Genomic DNA, 17,703 nt, shown 5'->3' with positions numbered 1-17,703 from the left:
AACTAACCAGAAAATATATATTGTTAATCTGAGACCAATAGCTTTATTGAATTTAGATTACAAATTATTCACTCTCATTGACTTAAAGTTGATCTGGGAGAGATAATGCATGAAACCCAATCAGGATTCGCTGAGGAATGGTCTATAAACAACAATGTTAGGTTGGTTCTTGACTACATAGACTATTATTTGTTTATTGAAGATAAAGGCTTTGTTATACTTTTAGATTTTACAAAGCTAATTGCTATATAAAGCATCCCTTTATAATTAAACCCTTAGAGTATTTTGGTGTTGGTAAAAGGTTTATAAAAGAGATTAATTTAATGTTTACGGATGTTAATTGTTCAGTCCCTTTCTCTCAAGGAACAACCAGAGGATTTAATGGGGAGTCTGACAGGGTTGCCTCTGCTCTCCTTTATTGTTTATTTTAGCTTCACAGTTAATTGCTGTTTTTCTTAAGAATAGCCATTTATCCAATAAATGTATTTGGTTACCCTCTGATAATAAATTAGGTCGCTGATGATACCACTTTTTCAGAAAGATAAAAGAATAGATCCTTTTAGTTATAAAAAAGATTAAATTTATAAAAACGTGAGTTAATGTTAAAACAGGTTTATCAATACAGCCCCTTATATTGGATTCCAGTGAAAACAGAAATAAAATATTAATCCATGACCATAACAAAGGATTATAAGGCAAATTAAGATTTTAAATCTTACCTGTCATAATGAAAAGTAAATGCATTCGAAGTTCCTGGCTAAAAAGAGATGACCAAAGTGGAGGCACCTGTCGATTTACATTTTGACCTTTTTCTTTTACTGTCACTCAGTTGGGTGAAAGTGGCATCGAATGCAGGAGTTTGCCCTGCATTACCCCGGAGGGTTGTGGGTTCAAGCCCCAGCTTTGGCTTTCAATGTCATTCTGTTGTGTATGTTAAGAGAACTGATGGTGGTCTGAAAGTTCGTTGGCTCCTTTACATGGCAGCTTTGCCTCTGTCTGTGAGCTCCAGGGCAGATGTGGCTTACCAAGATGCTGTGTGAGTGGTGAATGGATGAATGAATGTGCATGTTTAAATTAATTATTTGCCAGGTATCTAAAATATGATTCCTGTATTGTAAAGTTAACATCTCACCTTATTTCTCCTAGTGAATTCTAGGAGAAATATCTGAGACAAAATAGAAACCAAAACAAGATTGAGATGAGAAACTCAAATAGGCAATCTTTGAACAGTAAAACTTCCCTCTGGGTATGAAATTTATATTTTGAGTTTCAAACTCAAATTATCATTGCCCTTCAAGCACTATGAGATTGATATTTGTGTGGCTTTAATACTTTTTTTTCCCTGCAGTAATCAGGTTTGGATTCCATGGTTATAGTAATATTAAGTACATTGACCTTTGTAGAATTTTGTAATTTGACCTAAATATGTGTGAACAACTTCATAGGAAACAACCTTTAATCATTGCCTTGTTCTCCTAATCCACAAAATAAAACAATTTTAAAACTAATGTGAAGAAGTGATAGAAACTGGGTGTAGAAAGATGAGAAAAGCTAAAGAAAAACAAATAGGTTAAGAGAAACTGTCTGAAGAAGAGCCTGATGAGGAGGAGAATGGAGGGAAAGAAATTCTAAGGAGACAGCAATGAAAGAAGTTGGACTGGACAAAGCACTGGTATTGGTTTTAGAGCAGGGAATTATGGCTTAATTCAATTCGTTCCATTCAGTTCCGCTGTCTCTCTGCTCTACTGGAGGTGAGTGGGTAAGTGATCCTACTCTAAATTGTGAGCTCTGGATTTAAGGAGACCAGATGGATGAACAAGACAAAAAAGTGATATTTTGAGTAACAACTGTTTTTTGAGTTGTGAGGCGTAGCAGATGGAGAGATGTCATAGAAGTGATTAAGGGTCGAACAACAAAAGTCCAATAACACAAAAAAATATGACAGAAACAAATGAACAGACACAAACTGTTAAGGTGAGTTGGAAAGAAAAAAAACACAAAATGTTAGGAAGAGTTAAAAATGGAATACATAATTTAATTAGTATTTTAGTTTGGGAATCTATAAAAAAAAAATTTTTCACCTTAACATAATTTACATGTGCCCTGCGACAGACATGCAACCTGTCCAGGTGTATCCTGCTTTCACCCATAGACTAATGGAGATAGGCCCAGCCCCACCATTACCCTGAATAATAAGCAGGAGAAGATGGATGGATGGAGGGATGGATGGAGGGATGGATGGATGGAGGGATGGATCGGAATCCAGAACCGACTCCGTGTGTTCCAATTACATGGCACCGTTTGACAACTTGCTTAACGATTCTCTTAGCGGTTCCAGGCAGCACCAGTGCCTAGCGCTGGGCAGCATGACTTAAGTGACGTGTTTTACGCAAGTTACCCACATAGCATTCAGTAAGGAAGTACAACGTGACCAGGTGTAAGTCTAGAAAAGCAAAACAAAAGCGTCAAAGCGATCGAAAGATTGGCTTAATTTTAAGGAAGAAAAATATGGCAACAAGGCGCTTTGCAATCATTGCAAAGTGGCAATTGCATCCGCGAGAGGAAATACATCCAACATGCAGAAACACCTGCGCACACAACATGGCATACATTTTAACAAATGTCGTGTTTTTGATGCTTCCGGACAGAAGCTAAAGTTACGACCAGCATGGAAGGCAACTCTGGTGGTAAGTAGCTAGTTTTATACCACTGGCTGTGCTTAATGTGGTTCCTAGTAAATCGAATGCCATTTCTGGAAATAAACCAGTTTCCTACCTCTCTTTGGAATTATTAAACACGCTACGAAGTTGCTCCGCAGTTCAGGGAGTGGTAGAAAGGTGACACTTGTTTATTTAAATCAGGGGGAGATGAGTTTATTTCCCGAAATTGTACAGTAATGCTTTTTCATTAAACGGATGCCTTCTCCATTAGATTTAGATGACTGTGACGAGACGGGTAGCCTGGCTGGCTCAGAGGCTGGCAGCTCCCGGTCACTGCCTTCTGTTTTCACCGATGCAGGCAGAAATAGAATGTCCCAGGCGAAGGAAACTGATGTCACTATGCACTTACCAAGTTCACTGTTTCACAGAATCGATAAGAGAATCGGAATCGTGAACATCTTATCAATTCCATGGATGGATGGATGGATGGATGGATGGATGGATGGATGGATAATTTATATTGCTCATTTTGCATCAGTATATTGTTCTAAGCATATTATTGTTAGTGTTCACTTGTAGTTTACCAACAAGACCTATTAAACTACAAGACATCTTGTAGATTACCTACAAGCTTACCCACAAGACGTTTAATAGCATTAAGTGAGGAGCCAAATTTCATGCTCCCCCACAACTAACCTCATTCAGTTAATTTTGCGAATTTTTCTTTCTTTTTTTCCAATCTTCTTTATTTCTTATTTTATTGTCCTGTTTGATTTTCCCATTTATTCACAACATGGTCTCACAACATTTTTTGTATGTATGTATAAGGATTGTGTTTTGATCAAACCTTTACTTTCTTTAAGGATTTACCTTATTCCCATCTGTGTTTGGGTCCTTTTTTTAAATATATTTTGCTCCTAAGTAGACAGATTTTCTTGTATGTTTATAAAGGTGATTTTGGCTAGTCTTTTCACATATTGTAAATACATTCTTTGTACCCAACATACACTGTACATCATATTTTCCCAATGGAGTGTTTTTATGGGCAGGGGCAAGCATAGAGAGCACAGAATTAATGAGATGAATAGCTCAACTAAGTCGTTGCCCTGGGAATTGAATGAATCTAAACAGAGGCCCTGTGTGAGGGATAACAGCTATGAAAAGGGAAAACAGATTAGAAGCCTTTATTGTTATTGCATATAAAAATATATATAATGTGATTTATGAAACGGATACAACACTATGTTTGTAGCAGTAGCTATAATTAATATTTTGTATTGACTCTTCACTCTGCATTTTCCTTATGTGGCATATTCATGGAGTATGATAATCAAAAATTAAATCGAAAAGAAAGTGGTCACTATGTCCTCAATTAGATTAATCCTATAGCATCATAACTAGCTTGAGATAAGAGAAGTGGATGTAAATCAAAGAAAACTATCAAAGAAAAATATTAAGACAAATTATTTAATGTGTATTTCCTACAGTACATTTGTTATTTGTATTTTTGGAATAGAAAAACAGCTGCTGTCGTGAAAAGAAATCCTGCTACTTTAGCTCTGTAAGTGATGTAAATAGTCATTTTTGTTTGTTGTTTTATCTGAAATATAACTTATAAAAGGTTTAAGTTTAAAGTGAATTTAGTGATTTTTGGGAGGAAAGGGAAAGAACAACATGTTTTAAAAGCAAAAAGAAAAATGTTTGAAAAAACATAGGACAAAAGTTGCAGGCTTTATAAAATATAACCAAAAATCTAAGATGATCCGCTGGATATGAAAGATTTAGACATTTTAGTAATAATAATTTTCACTTTAAATTATTTATTTTATGTATTATTATAATTTTTTTTGTGCTTGTTTTTTTGTTTTATTTTCTTTATCTGGATACTATGTTGTTGTTTTTTTTTCCAATAATGTGAATAAAACATGTATTTATGCCTCTTTCTATTTACTTTTTTAGACAAATAATTTTCCCTATGATTATTTAGATATTTACCATTTTGATTTATATTCAACTTAGATTGTTGAATATTAATAGTTTTACATTAAGGTGTTCATGAATAGAAGTAGGAAAGATGGACTCTGGCAGTAAAAATTTACTTCCAGACAAAAATGTCTATTTTTAGTGCAGTAATATTTAGATAGATACAGTGATACAGATACAGTGATTAATCATTGGCTCAGATCATTTGATTGTCCAGTAATCTGAAATCAATTCCTCTTGCACTGGAGCTTCTGAAAGCTTTCTAAACCTTTGCAATACAGGTAGAATAAGAAGATAGAAATAGGAAGGATAAATGGAATACTAAACTGCTCATATTATGTAGCTGCAGAAGTGAAACACAGAGAGGCAGTGTGGTGGTCTGTGCAAAAGTAGCTTTCAACAAAACATATGTTAATTCGTTTAACAAAAAAAGATTAAAATCTAAAGCTTAAGAGTCATTCTTTGTTTTGTGCTGGTCGATCGCACAAAACAATTTGCAACGCTTTAAAGGAAATATTGGTTAGAAATTATACACTGCAAAAAAATTAAATCTAAATAAGTCTTTTTTATTTATTAAGTGCATTTTTTTCTTGAATTAAGTATTTAAGTGAGACACTTTGCCAATGGAACAAGACAATTTACACTTAAAATAGTAAAAAACATTGGCATTGTCTTATTTCAAGTGCATAATATCTACGTAGATACCTTATTTTAGGAGTAAATATACTCATTCCATTGGCAAATCATCTTATTTACCTGCTCAAATTAAGGGTATATCTCTTAATTTAAGACATTTTTACTCATGTTGAGGTCGTTTTTGCAGTGTAGGCCAAGGATTTAAGCATCTGTATCTGAAGAACCTACTAAATAGGGTGTTAGATTTAGATCCACACAATGACATTTGAAATACAGTAACCTGTTGTAATTATAACCCTTATTTCATGTTCGTAGCATCCAGCGGGCCTGGCGAGCTAGTCTGTCCCGTAAAGTCAACCTCGAGGTCCAAGAGGAGAATCGCACCAGACATGAATGGAAAGAGACCAGGACCTTAGAGAGCCTCCACAACTCTGCGGTGACTTCAGATATTTTTCCGGTAAGGCTACACAAATTGTAATCGAAAAGACCTCCATATGGTATGAGATAAAAGTCAGACGGGGGTGAGAGTGGCTGGCATCTTACCTGCTGTGTCGTTTGAATTATTAGCTCTCTTCTGTTGTTTCTCTGGAGCATGAAAAACACAAATGGATAAGCATATGCATGAATAAAACGACTAATAAGGAATATAGCAAACAGAAGGGAATGAGGAAGGGGTGTTTTCCTCCACCATCGTTTCGGGGGGCTGCAGGGGTCATACTGGAGAAGGTAGATGGGAGGCCAGCTGGCACTGCGCCTGGATGTGTAATTAGCCCTTAATTAGGTAAATTTTCAAAGCTGGTTGATTGATTAATGAAGTGCCTCTGCCCTCTTCTTACATGGCTCACCCCTCCACCAGCTCTTTACCTCTTTGTAATCTTGAGGCGGTATTAGGGGGTAGAATTAAACAGTGCTCACAGGGCATGGCAGCCAGACAAAAGCCAGAAAACAGAAGAATGGTACAATCCGCAGATAGACAGAGAGAGGGGAAACAAGGAAATTTCAAAGGCAGCTGAGCTGGAAAAGCACGGGCAGAGATAAGAGGGTGCATATTGGTATGTGAAAAAGATTCCTTTAGATCGCCTCAAGTTTTAAGTGACAAACTCAGACACACACAAACACCATTCTTTGCTTTCTCTGTGTGTGTCGGCTCTCACAGTGTAGTAATCAGGCTGAGACAGACAAGCTGCTTGCGCACACCTGCCCACACTATTTGCAGATACTCACAAAAAATATGATGTCATGTCTCTGTGCTCAATGCTGTCTGTGTGGGTTGGATTTTTATTTTTTTTATCCTCACTCTTTTTAAGCTGTGTTACTGAGCTGATGTCCTGATAAGACCTACTGTGTGAATGTGTAGTCCATTGAAAGTGTTGGAATAGAGTTTTTCAGACTTAAAAATAAAGGATCCATGAACTCATCAAACAACATTTTACAATATCGGAGTCAGACATTTTGGCTTGTGTGTCCAAAATGACCATATCCTTTTCATTTTGCTAGAAAATCACAAACAAACTACAAAGAAAACAGAAAATAGTCACTTTCACAAATACAGAATTTGTTTATAAATGGTAAAATTTTGAGCTCCCTTTTATCATTTGGATCTATATTAAATACTCATCAATTTCTTTTTAAATCTCACTACACTGTATATTGTTTGTTGTTGAAAAATATTGGTGTTTACTTCGTTGTCAGAAGATAAAGAATACTAGACAGAAAATGCATACAAAAAATTAAGGATCAATAAGCAATAGTTTTATTTTATTTTTTTGTGAGAAAAAAAAATGTTTTGAAGAGCTAAAGGTATCTCTTTAGATGGAATATGTTCACGCACCATAACTCTGTTGTTCTGGAGTCTCTTGTTTACAAGCCGTGTCGGCCACGCTTGCATGGGTGTCCTTGTGACTGGCTGCCACTCAGAGCTTAGCTCCTCCCTGCCCATAAAATGTCACTGCCAGAGCAGCATATAGAGGGAGTGAAATGCCAAAGAGAGTGTCCAGATGATGGAAATATTCACCTGAAAACAATAATTTTGTCAAAATAAACTTCTCTTGCTAATGGCATCATAATATTATCTATGACGTCCTCATTAGACATGTTCCTCTGAAAGATGATGCTGTTTTTCTGTGTATTCATTCTTTGCAAATTTGAACATGCAAGTGAGGTGTGAGAAGGAAAGGGAAAAGGGATTGTCAAATCAGTGCCACAGGTGCAGCAGAGGTAGAGAGATGCATTAATTGTCACACATCTTGTTTTGGTCTACAGACAGTGATCAACATCCCTCCTAATGGTCAAATCTCTAATTGTTCCTTTTAGTTTAAAAAAAAAAAGTATTTTTGTACCCTTCAAGTGCCTAGGTTGATGATGCAAATGGTTTGGACCCCACTGTTTAACACTAACGCATTTACAGTAACGAGGCGTGACCCATGTGCAAAGGCTTAGTCCTCTAAACCGCTGTCTTAGGTTTGAGTCTTGCCCTGTTGATCTTTGCCACATGTCGTCCCCCTCTATCTAATCCCATTTCCTCTCTGCATACTTTCAAAAAATACAAATATAAAAGCTACTAGAGCCTGAACAAAACCATTTTTACTTATACACTAATTATTTTCTTGTCACTAGCTGGTGGAAGTGTAAAAGCCAATCCTTGATTAAAAAATGGTTGCCTACTCTCTAAAGATTTCTTGAACATCTCATTGTAGCTTTATTTTATGGTTGACATATTCAGATCAAAGAATGTTCTTTACTATGACTGAAAGATTTAAAGTAATATGTAGGTTCTTTAAACTTTAGGTTCTTTGAACTTTACAAGTTCTCAGAGTTGACAAACAGAAGGAGGGGCTTAAAATCAAGTAAACACAAAATAAAGCAATACAAAAAATCATTAAAAAGAACCTTGTTTTATTAAAAGCGTAATGTAATCAACAATTTTAATTATTTCAGTAATCAAGAATTCAAAATTGTCTGTAGCCAATAGAAGCCATTGTAGCTTATGTTTGAAATTACGTTTTTAACTTCAATTTAACAGTAAGCGATGTTCAAAAGAGAGGTCATATGTTAACTTTTATTAGCAACATATTCCTTGTTACAAATGTTTTATCTGTCTTTACTTTGTGTTCATTTACTCTATTTATTACTTACTATTAATTGCAGGCAAGTGCTAGTTGTTAAATTTGTGTTTTTCGTGCAAAGTTTGATTTAACTGTAATCACTTGAAGCTAGGAAAAAAATATAAAAGGATTTTTATATCCATCAGTGCTCAGAAATATAATTTTATTGAATTAAAGTCGTTTCATCAAAGCCGCCTTTCACTTTGAAAGGCACATATTTCTAGTCTTCTCTCGAGCACCTTTTCTGTTTTTAACTCGGTTGCATCACTTATTCTGCCTACACCCTACATGTTTTCTCTTCTTCCTCCCTCTGTTTATCCCTCTCAAATCCTCTGTCTTGCTCACTTCGTCTGTCCTCTCTTTCACAGTGTATCCCTCTATGCTGTTGCAGTTTGGGTTCTGAAGGACAGACATTAATCAGTGTAAGGCCAGGGTGCCACATTATATCTTTCCGAGTGTTGGTGCTCGTGTTAGCTCATGTGGATTTGAAGGACCTTGCCACTACCCTATAGGGGAGCAGGGAAGGTTCAAACATACTTCATACATATTTTATGGAACTTCAATATTGAGCACACATACACATAGCAAAGATACAGCAGCACCCACTCTTCATCTTACATTGGAAAACATTCTTTGATTTACAATGAGGAATTCAAGTGTTTGCAACAGTGTCAGGCTGACATGGCAGCTCCATGTCCGGAAATGATGGTCTGCTGTAAAACTAGGCCCAAATGTAATATTTATGCACTAAGGGCCTCGACCCTTCATGTCCTACTCTGGCCACGTTGATAGTAAATCAATAGTTTTGACTGTTGCAAAGATACTGCTGCTTAATGCTGAAAGACATGAGGGAGCTGCTACGTAGCTAGGTTTGTTTTGTTGATATGATATAGTGTAAAGGAGAAAGAATGTTACTGTTACCAAATTTTTTTTTACTGGTAAAATTAACTGAATCAAGCTGATCAAACTTATATTTAGGTTTAACTTTTCTAAGTCATAACATTGACATCCAAATCAATAATGCAGCTCAGACTTTATCTTGTCATACGTTTCATCTATTTGGCTGTTTTATGACAACTTACTGCATGCTTTTTCATAAAACGGCTATTGTCTGTAGTTATTAGCTGTAGCTGTAGCTTATTTTATTGTACTTTTTAGGTCATGCTGATCATTCCATTTTACCTCTCTGGTTAACATTACTTGTAATTATCTGAAGGCTTGTATCTAATTTTTCAGGAACTTAGAGCTTTTGGCTGCAACTTTTTGTTTAGATTTTGAAACTTACAAAGTGTACCCTGTATCACAAGGAGGCTTGCAACCTTATAGCTCCAATTCAACATGTCATCTCAAGGCACTTTACAAAGACGATTCAACCAGCTGATACAGTTAGATTGGTCTAAAGCTTTCTATCTAAGGAAAACCAGCTGATTGCATCGACTCATTGACTCGAACGCCGGCATCATCCATGCTTGTAGCGACAGTGGAGATGAAAAGTCCGTTGTGACAGTAAAAAAAACCTCCAGCAGAACCAGGCTCAGTGTAAATTTTAACCAACTACCAAACAGAGCCTTCTGTATAGACTGTTTTCTGGGGCTCAAAGGGTACTCTTAAGGTCTTTAATTTATTATGAGATGATTTGTAACAAGGTACATGTTCCAAACTTAAGCATATTTTCCAGAATTCACAAGGTAACTACCTACAAGTAATGGGTTTTACTTTCTAAAAAGTGGATGGTAAATTATTCAAACTTATTAGTTACGTTCTTTAATGTTTAGGTTCATTTCTTTTCAGGTTAGTGACCCTGAACTTTAACATAACACTCTGTAAAATTCAGACATTACAAGGTATCCTCAAAAATCCACCTGCTATATGCCCCATCAGTCTGGTTTCTAAGAAGAACAATGGAAGGGAAGGTCTGTGCTGCTACATGTGCTTCTACCTGATTTTTTATTTTATTTTAAATGTGTAATTCCCGTCTCAGATAGTTACTTTATTGGTATTGAATGCAGAAGAGGTTTTGTCCCTTGCAAGTTGTTTTAGTCTTTTAACAAGCGATTACTAAAAGATGAGGATTGGAAAGTTGCAGTTGGCGCTTTGCAGATTTAATAGTGTCTGCCTTTTCATGAGCATGAATGTTATTTTTAGGCAATTTGCGCCCTTGTTCTTGCATTTATGTTTAAATGTCTGCCCTCCTGTAATCTGGATATGTAGAGTTTTTTAAGCACAAATTTACATAGATGCATCTATGTAAGGGCTGGCTGGTGCTGCTGTGGATCTGTTTAATTCACATTCGAGTGTGGCTCCCAGGGAAGTTTCATTCAGAGCCACGAGCCAAGGATCAAAGCTAGCTGGAATGGTAATGAAGATTAATAGATTCATAGTTAAAGTTGTGCTCCGTAATGACTAATTAATTATTTTAAGTGATGAAACATTAAGAGCAGTGCAGTAGGTAAAAGGATGAAAAAATAATGTTGACTAAAAAGTTAAAACATATGCATGCATAAATGATTTTATGCTTAGGCTGCAGAAAGTTTATGTCCATTGCTGTCTGTTTGCAAAAATTGTTTACATTGATCCGCTGCTATCTCTATGGCTCGTTTGCACTTTTTCCCCTCACTTTCTGAGGCCCTGGCAAGGCAAAAGTGTCAGTGTAAGCGTTTCTGCAGGCTGCGTAGGAGATCATTCTCTCATCTCTCCCTACCAAGACTCTCACAAAGTAAGAAACGGCTTCATCCCTGCTACCACCACTACCCCAACCTTCATCCTTTGCTTTTCTCACCCTCACCTCATGTCATACCCTCCTTTCCTCTCTCACTGTTTCATCCATATAGAGACACACAAGCTCAGATAAACAGACTGTGTCTCTCCCCTCTCTCGTATTTGCAGGCGAATGCTAACAAATGTTTTACTGGTGTCAGCTGGTGTCTGGTTTCAAATGAATTTATACACCTCTGCTAGAAATTTGACATCGATCAGGCTTAACTCACTTAATACCCATGACATTAGCCTATTAGCTTATTTACTGTCAAAACAAGCTTAAGCTCAGCTGGCCTGCTGAGAGACATAACTCTCACTTTTGTATTTGTCACAGTACCTTTATTTAATTACCTGTGCAGCATAAACTGGAATATTTTTAGCCCTAAAAGGAAAAGAGAGATGGACTCACTCAGTGAAAATACCAACTATCATATATAAAACAATATAAAATTCATAATGCTATCATCTAAACAGCAAGAATGCAAAAGCTGTTATAAGACTAGGGGAAAAAAGATAACAAAGTAACGTTGTTAGATTTCGTTCTGCCTTCCTATTATCTTTTGAAAGTCTTGTGCTCTCTCACTCATCATCAGTCAAAATGAACCATAGGCAGTTTAGTATATATGTGGTGTTAGGTAATAACTTTATATGCAATATTCACCTTGGGTGGAATGTTATTAAATCAAGTAACCTTTGGACTGACGTACGTCATTTGTTTTAAAATGTAATAAGCATATCAAGAAACATATAAACATTAACATTAGATTAGTGTTTAAAATCTTTGTGAAATAAGGTTTGTAATAGCTTTATAAACAAAAGCTCAAAACAAGTCAGCATAAGGTAACATGCTGTCACCATAATGTGTCTTAGCTTGCTTTATAGAACATAAAAAAGTTGAAATGATTAAAAAAAAAATTCAAAACCCTTGTTTTTTTAGCTGGAAAAGCTTCCACTGACTTTTCCAGACCTGTAACCTCTAGTTTATCTCTATTTTGGCAAGGTTATGTTTACAAAGTTGAGGTTGTTTAACCCAGGCTTTGTTACTGGATGAGTCCATGTTCAGATGGCCTTACTGGAAGACCTTTGTCCTTTGAGATCTCCTGGTTCTGCATTCAAATCTGAGTTACTCTTGGAGATTTAGTCAATTTAGCCATGTTGCCTTTGTTCTCCCCGATGTGGCACCTGAGGAATCCGGTGCCGGTTTCTTCTGAATGTCTACAAAATCCATCTTGAATATAATGTTTTGATTGCTTGCTAGGTTGGACGCATATAACATGGACGTGCTTGATGTCACATCCACCGAACAGAGCGCAAACCTCTGATCCAAAGTAAATCAAGGAAAATAGGTCATAGGATTATTGATGCATTAACACTGAACTACTTAGGTGTCAGTCTGCTCATCAAATGAAAGTCATAAATAGTCAAATAAAAAGGCTATTTTAAAGATAGTTTTCAGTAAAAACATACTTAATATCTCTTTAAAAACCAAAAATCCAATTTTTTTTTTACATTGCCAAAGTACTGGATGGGTTATTGCAGTTATAATATATGCTACATTTAATGTTTTTAGTCATTTATATTTCGATGCAGAGATACAGGCATAGATGGGGTCAGTGTGTTGAGAACCATTCTTTAAGGTGTTACCTGCCTTCTGCACAATCTTTCTATTCATTCTTGTTTTATTTACAGATATGTTAAATATCAAGGATTAAGTTCTAGTTTAATTATGAGTAGAGTGAGGTAATTTAAAGGCCCAGATGAAATATATGAATATGTAGCTTGTTTTCTTTCTGCACACATAAAACCACAAAATTTTACCACATACCAGTCCTACAGTTGAGCCTTTTTAAATTTTTTATAAGATTATACCAAAAACATTTTATGGAGACAGTTTTTTTTTTTCCCCGTTAAATTGCAAATAGAGTTACTGCCTTCTGCCCCTCCATTATTATTGCCACAGATAGCTTACAGTAGAAACAATGCTACACCTGTCTCTTGGTTAAAAGGCGAAAGGATTGGACTCCTGTTCACAAAAAGTACTGCAAGCTGTTTTTGTGTTGGATTCTTGTGATGGATTTTTACTCACATAATCATATAATCAAGACGTTATACTGGTCCAGGACAATTTTTCTTTCTGTTGCTCCTGAAGAAAGCTATCTACACAGCATAATGCTGCTACCACAGGCCTCCATGGTCAGGGTAGTTTTGGTTAATTGGCAGTTTTCATTTTCATGCTTCACATTTTCTAAAATAAAAAAGAAAAAAATTATCACTTGCCTTTTTTTTTTAACCTGTCTTATTTTGTGTTTTTGAAATACACTGGTACCTGTGGTTGCAACATGTAAGAAATGTGAACTGTTTCAGGATTGTGAACATCTTTAAAAAGCACTCTAATGTAATTCTATCAAATGTTCTGTTTTGTATTAGTTTTTTTCAGAGTAGCAAATGTACCTGAATCAGGAACCCACTGAAGTATAAACTTACTAGCAGTCTTCAGTGACACAGCGGAAGCTCCTGATGACCCTCTGTAGAACAAATCAATGAAAAGTTATTTTTACAGCGCCGCAGAACAACTGAACAAAACAGAGAGTAAAATAGACCGTGACCAAGACAAAACAAAAAGGGCAACATGTCAAAAGGCTGCCATTTACAAATGTTGCAAAGAAGTGGCGTTACAGCTGTTCATGTCCAGTATCTTGATAAGAGCAATGTTTCAGAGCTGCTGCAAAGGAGATTTGATTGGATGCTGGAAACACCCAACAAGCCTCTAAATGGTTATTTATCTAGGAAACATGGCATTTAGTTGACATTACTTAAAGTAAACCAGTATAACACTGCATGGATGCCTACATATGGCAGCAAATAAACACAAATGAAACACCTTTATGCACACTGACTGGCTATAACCATACATAAATTTGCTTGAGGCATCTCCCTACCATCTGCAGGAGTAATAACAATCTGGTACCTAAGGCAATATCCTCTCCTGTTCTATAACAGAACTCTCCCTGCACACTCCCATTCTCCTTTCCTCTTCTTTTCTTCCTATTCTCTGCATTCTGCAGCCACTTGTATTTTCCTTTGTCCTTTCTCCCTCTATTTACTTCAGCATTTCTGTTCACTTCTTCCTCACAGACATGTCTATATATGTTTTTCCTTTATATCCATCCAATCTCCTACACAGATACACTTGATTCTCATGGCCTGTGAGTTTGCCCATAATAAGACCCCTAGAGGAAAGGGGATTGGCATGAAAAGGGCTGTGGAGGGCAAGGAAGAGGAGAAAAAGAAGTTGGGGTTAATCTCCATTCTGACCCACGCAGATGGGGGGGGAAACCTCTGGAATTGCTCCCTTTTATCTAACTTTAAGTCTTCCTATCCCTTCCCTTCTTCTTGTAGCCCCGCTCCCATCTGTTTGTTAGCAAAGTACCATTACTGTCCATTAACCAGATCAAAGGCACAATGATCCAATTCTGACAGCCTCCCTGCTGTGCTTACAGAGCCCTTGGTGCTGGGGAATGCTGAAGCAGTAGTAAGGATACTCAGCGGAGAATGACAACTGGGTTGGAAAGAAAATCAAAAGCACACATAAGTATTTTAGAGCAGGGAATTGCATTGAATAAAAAAAAAAAGAACAGCATAGATTATGTTTTATTTATGAAATACAGGAGACATTTAAGATTTTAATGTAATTAGTAGCTGCCATAGTATTTAGGTGGCACTGTACAATTAGGGAGTAAAGAAATAGCTCACAAAAAGGTTAAAAAAAGTTTCTACTATAAACTAAAAATCTACAGTTAATTCAGAATTTTGGTCTTGATTATTTTAAGACAGATTTTTCTAAATTTCTAAAAAGACCAAAGATAAATTCTGGCATGAATTGGAGATACAGTACTCTGCATCATATGAAAGATCTAGGCCAGTCCTAATGCCATATTTTGTAATATAAATTTGTTAAACTTTACTGTGGCTCTTTGATCAGTGTCATTATCTGACAAAATCAGTATAAAGAATGAGATTTTGACCTCGACACCAAATAGAAACAACAAAAAGCTCACTTGAAAACACAGAAAAGAACAAAATTTCAAAGATTATATCATGGCACCAGGCAGCAAAATTACAACCTTTTGAAGAATCAGAAGCTAATATGAGCTGATAATTATTTGAGTAAAGGCTGGCACCTATTAATCAAACTTATCTATTTATAAATGTCCATAATAAGACTTACCTACAAACCAATGACTAAAAGTGACAAAAATTATGAAAATTTAAATTTAGTTTTTTTCAATCTTGCAGAAGATACATATAACCTTATGTAGATCATATTTTGACATAAATCTCCACACTTTAAAATAATTATAATTTGGTACTGAGGAGCATAGTAAATTGTAAATACAGTTGACTATATATAATGTGATCCTTATCTTATTTGATTCTTATCCTTAACTTATTCTTATATCTTATTTTACACAGTTTATATTGGAATGCTGTAATCTTACTGTGTGGGTTGTAATTTTACCAATTTTACTTCTTTTATTCTGTCTTATTATATTATATTGTATTTTGCTCTATTGTACTTACAATCTCATTTTTTTCTCTTCTGTAAAAGGTGGCATGGCAAGAAAATAATTTCCCACATGGATTAATAAAGTAATTCTAATTCTGATTCTGAATTATATGGCTCCTCTAGCCCAGGTTGCATTTAGCCTAGATGGTTTTAATCTTCGAATCCTACTGAGTAAAGATTTTTTTTGTCCATGACAAGGAAGAATACTTCCCTCTAATATTTGGTAGTTTTCAAATGGATTATCTATGCTGTGTGTGGAGACAAAAAACAAACTCCTCAGAAATGTAGCATTAAAGACACAGAGAATATTATAACTAATTTGAATATCATAAAAGAGTTAATTTCAGTAGCTTTATTCATTAAAGGAAAATTCTGGTTTTTAACACTTTTAGCCCATTTTCTGTAGTGTCCAGGATGAAATCGAATGATCGACACCAAAATTTTGACGATTGGTCCTGTCTCTGCTATTTGGCTCATGCAGAATCCCCCCCTGGCTGCTTCAGAATGGCTTCCATAGTGCATGTCCGATAATGTCCTTAAAACAACCTTAAACGTTCTTTTTTTAAAATATGCTACTCACTGGGTCGTCAGCGCTGTTCAATGACGTTCCAAAAAAAGTTTCGTGAAGAAAAACCGTTCCTGTCTTGTTTTATTTAGCATTTTGTAAATCCCAGAACTATTTTTTCCGATACATCACAACCGCTTATAAACTTCCGCTTCCCGTTCGAATCTGAAGCGTTGCACACTCCAGACCACTAGTTGGCGACAATGTCTCTATACTTTGGGAATGTATATGAATATGTCCTCCTCAAGAATCCACCTTTCGTATTCCATTGTCAGAGTTTTTTAAAGTGTTTAACAGAGACGTTAGCACCTCGACATCGGAGTACACAGATCGAAGCACTTGGGCCTTGCGAAAAGACTACAACTAAGCGTAAACAGGCCCCATTTCCGTTTCCGGTGGCGGAGGGATATTGACTATTCCAACAGAACTCAATGAGATTTACAAAATGCTAAATAAAACACTACACGAACGTTTTTTCTTTACGAAACTTTTTTTGGAACGTCATTGAACAGCGCTGACGACCCGGTGAGTAGCATATTTAAAAAAAAGAACGTTTAAGGTTGTTTTAAGGACATTATCGGACATGCACTATGGAAGCCATTCTGAAGCAGCCAGGGGGGGATTCTGCATGAGCCAAATAGCAGAGACAGGACCAAACGTCAAAATTTTGGTGTCGATCATTTGATTTCATCCTGGACACTACAGAAAATGGGCTAAAAGTGTTAAAAACCGGAATTTTCCTTTAAAAAATGTAATATTGATTATTTACACACAAATTTATGCTTTCAGTGTGTTTCAGATTTTTTGCTTAAAGCTAATGAAAACAAAATTTAATTTGCTTGAGGATTGGATTCATCAGAACAATAAAAAATGTGTTTTAATACAAAAATATGATCCTCATTAAAAGTACACTTAACTCTTTTAATGTTGATTTTTCCAAAGCTGCTTATATTCTGGAAATAAGCATCATAAGAAAAAAAAATTCTTATTTATTAAATATGAATGGAGAGGACCTTAACTTTTTTAGCATACCCTTGAAAAGCATAGAAATTATACAATTAAAAGCATCAAACATAACTTGATCTTGAAAGAGAGATTATGGATCTCTGATTTGGGTGACCAATTCTATGGATTTGTCTTGGTCAGAACTTCAATAATTGGGAGACCGCTCCTGTGTGGGAAGAAATATCTCTGTAAACTGATTACCCACTCAGAAATTACCTTTTGGTGATGTGAGAGCTACATCACATTTTACAGCCAAAAAAAAAAAAAAAGTATTCTATTATTTCTAAATTCTAAAATATCATCCGTAGAAATCACATAGACCTCTATTTTGTCCAAAAATGTCAACAAACTGTCTCGGTAGCCAAGTGGGTATTCCATTGTATCGTAAATCCTTAAATTTAAGATTTAAACGTCATATAAGGCTTT

The 17,703-nt window shown here is 35.8% G+C and overlaps 1 protein-coding gene across 1 annotated transcript in view; it reads left to right on the top strand.

The window, feature by feature from the left end:
* LOC119791886 overlaps positions 1–17,703 on the top strand; it is a gene marked incomplete at its 3' end in the record, with an annotated part of 108,108 nt that overhangs the window by 13,228 nt on the left and 77,177 nt on the right. Inside the window, exon 5 of the mRNA XM_038298248.1 lies at positions 5,595–5,736. Within this exon, the coding sequence (XP_038154176.1) occupies positions 5,595–5,736 (142 nt within the window). The remainder of the gene's footprint in view (positions 1–5,594; positions 5,737–17,703) is intronic.

The sequence above is a fragment of the Cyprinodon tularosa genome, unplaced genomic scaffold (assembly GCF_016077235.1).
Source record: "Cyprinodon tularosa strain WSP-4 unplaced genomic scaffold, ASM1607723v1 ctg403, whole genome shotgun sequence".
Classification (NCBI taxonomy): Eukaryota; Metazoa; Chordata; class Actinopteri; order Cyprinodontiformes; family Cyprinodontidae; genus Cyprinodon; species Cyprinodon tularosa.
The sequence above is the reverse complement of the archived record's forward strand: the minus strand, read 5'-3'. Positions and strand labels throughout refer to the sequence as shown.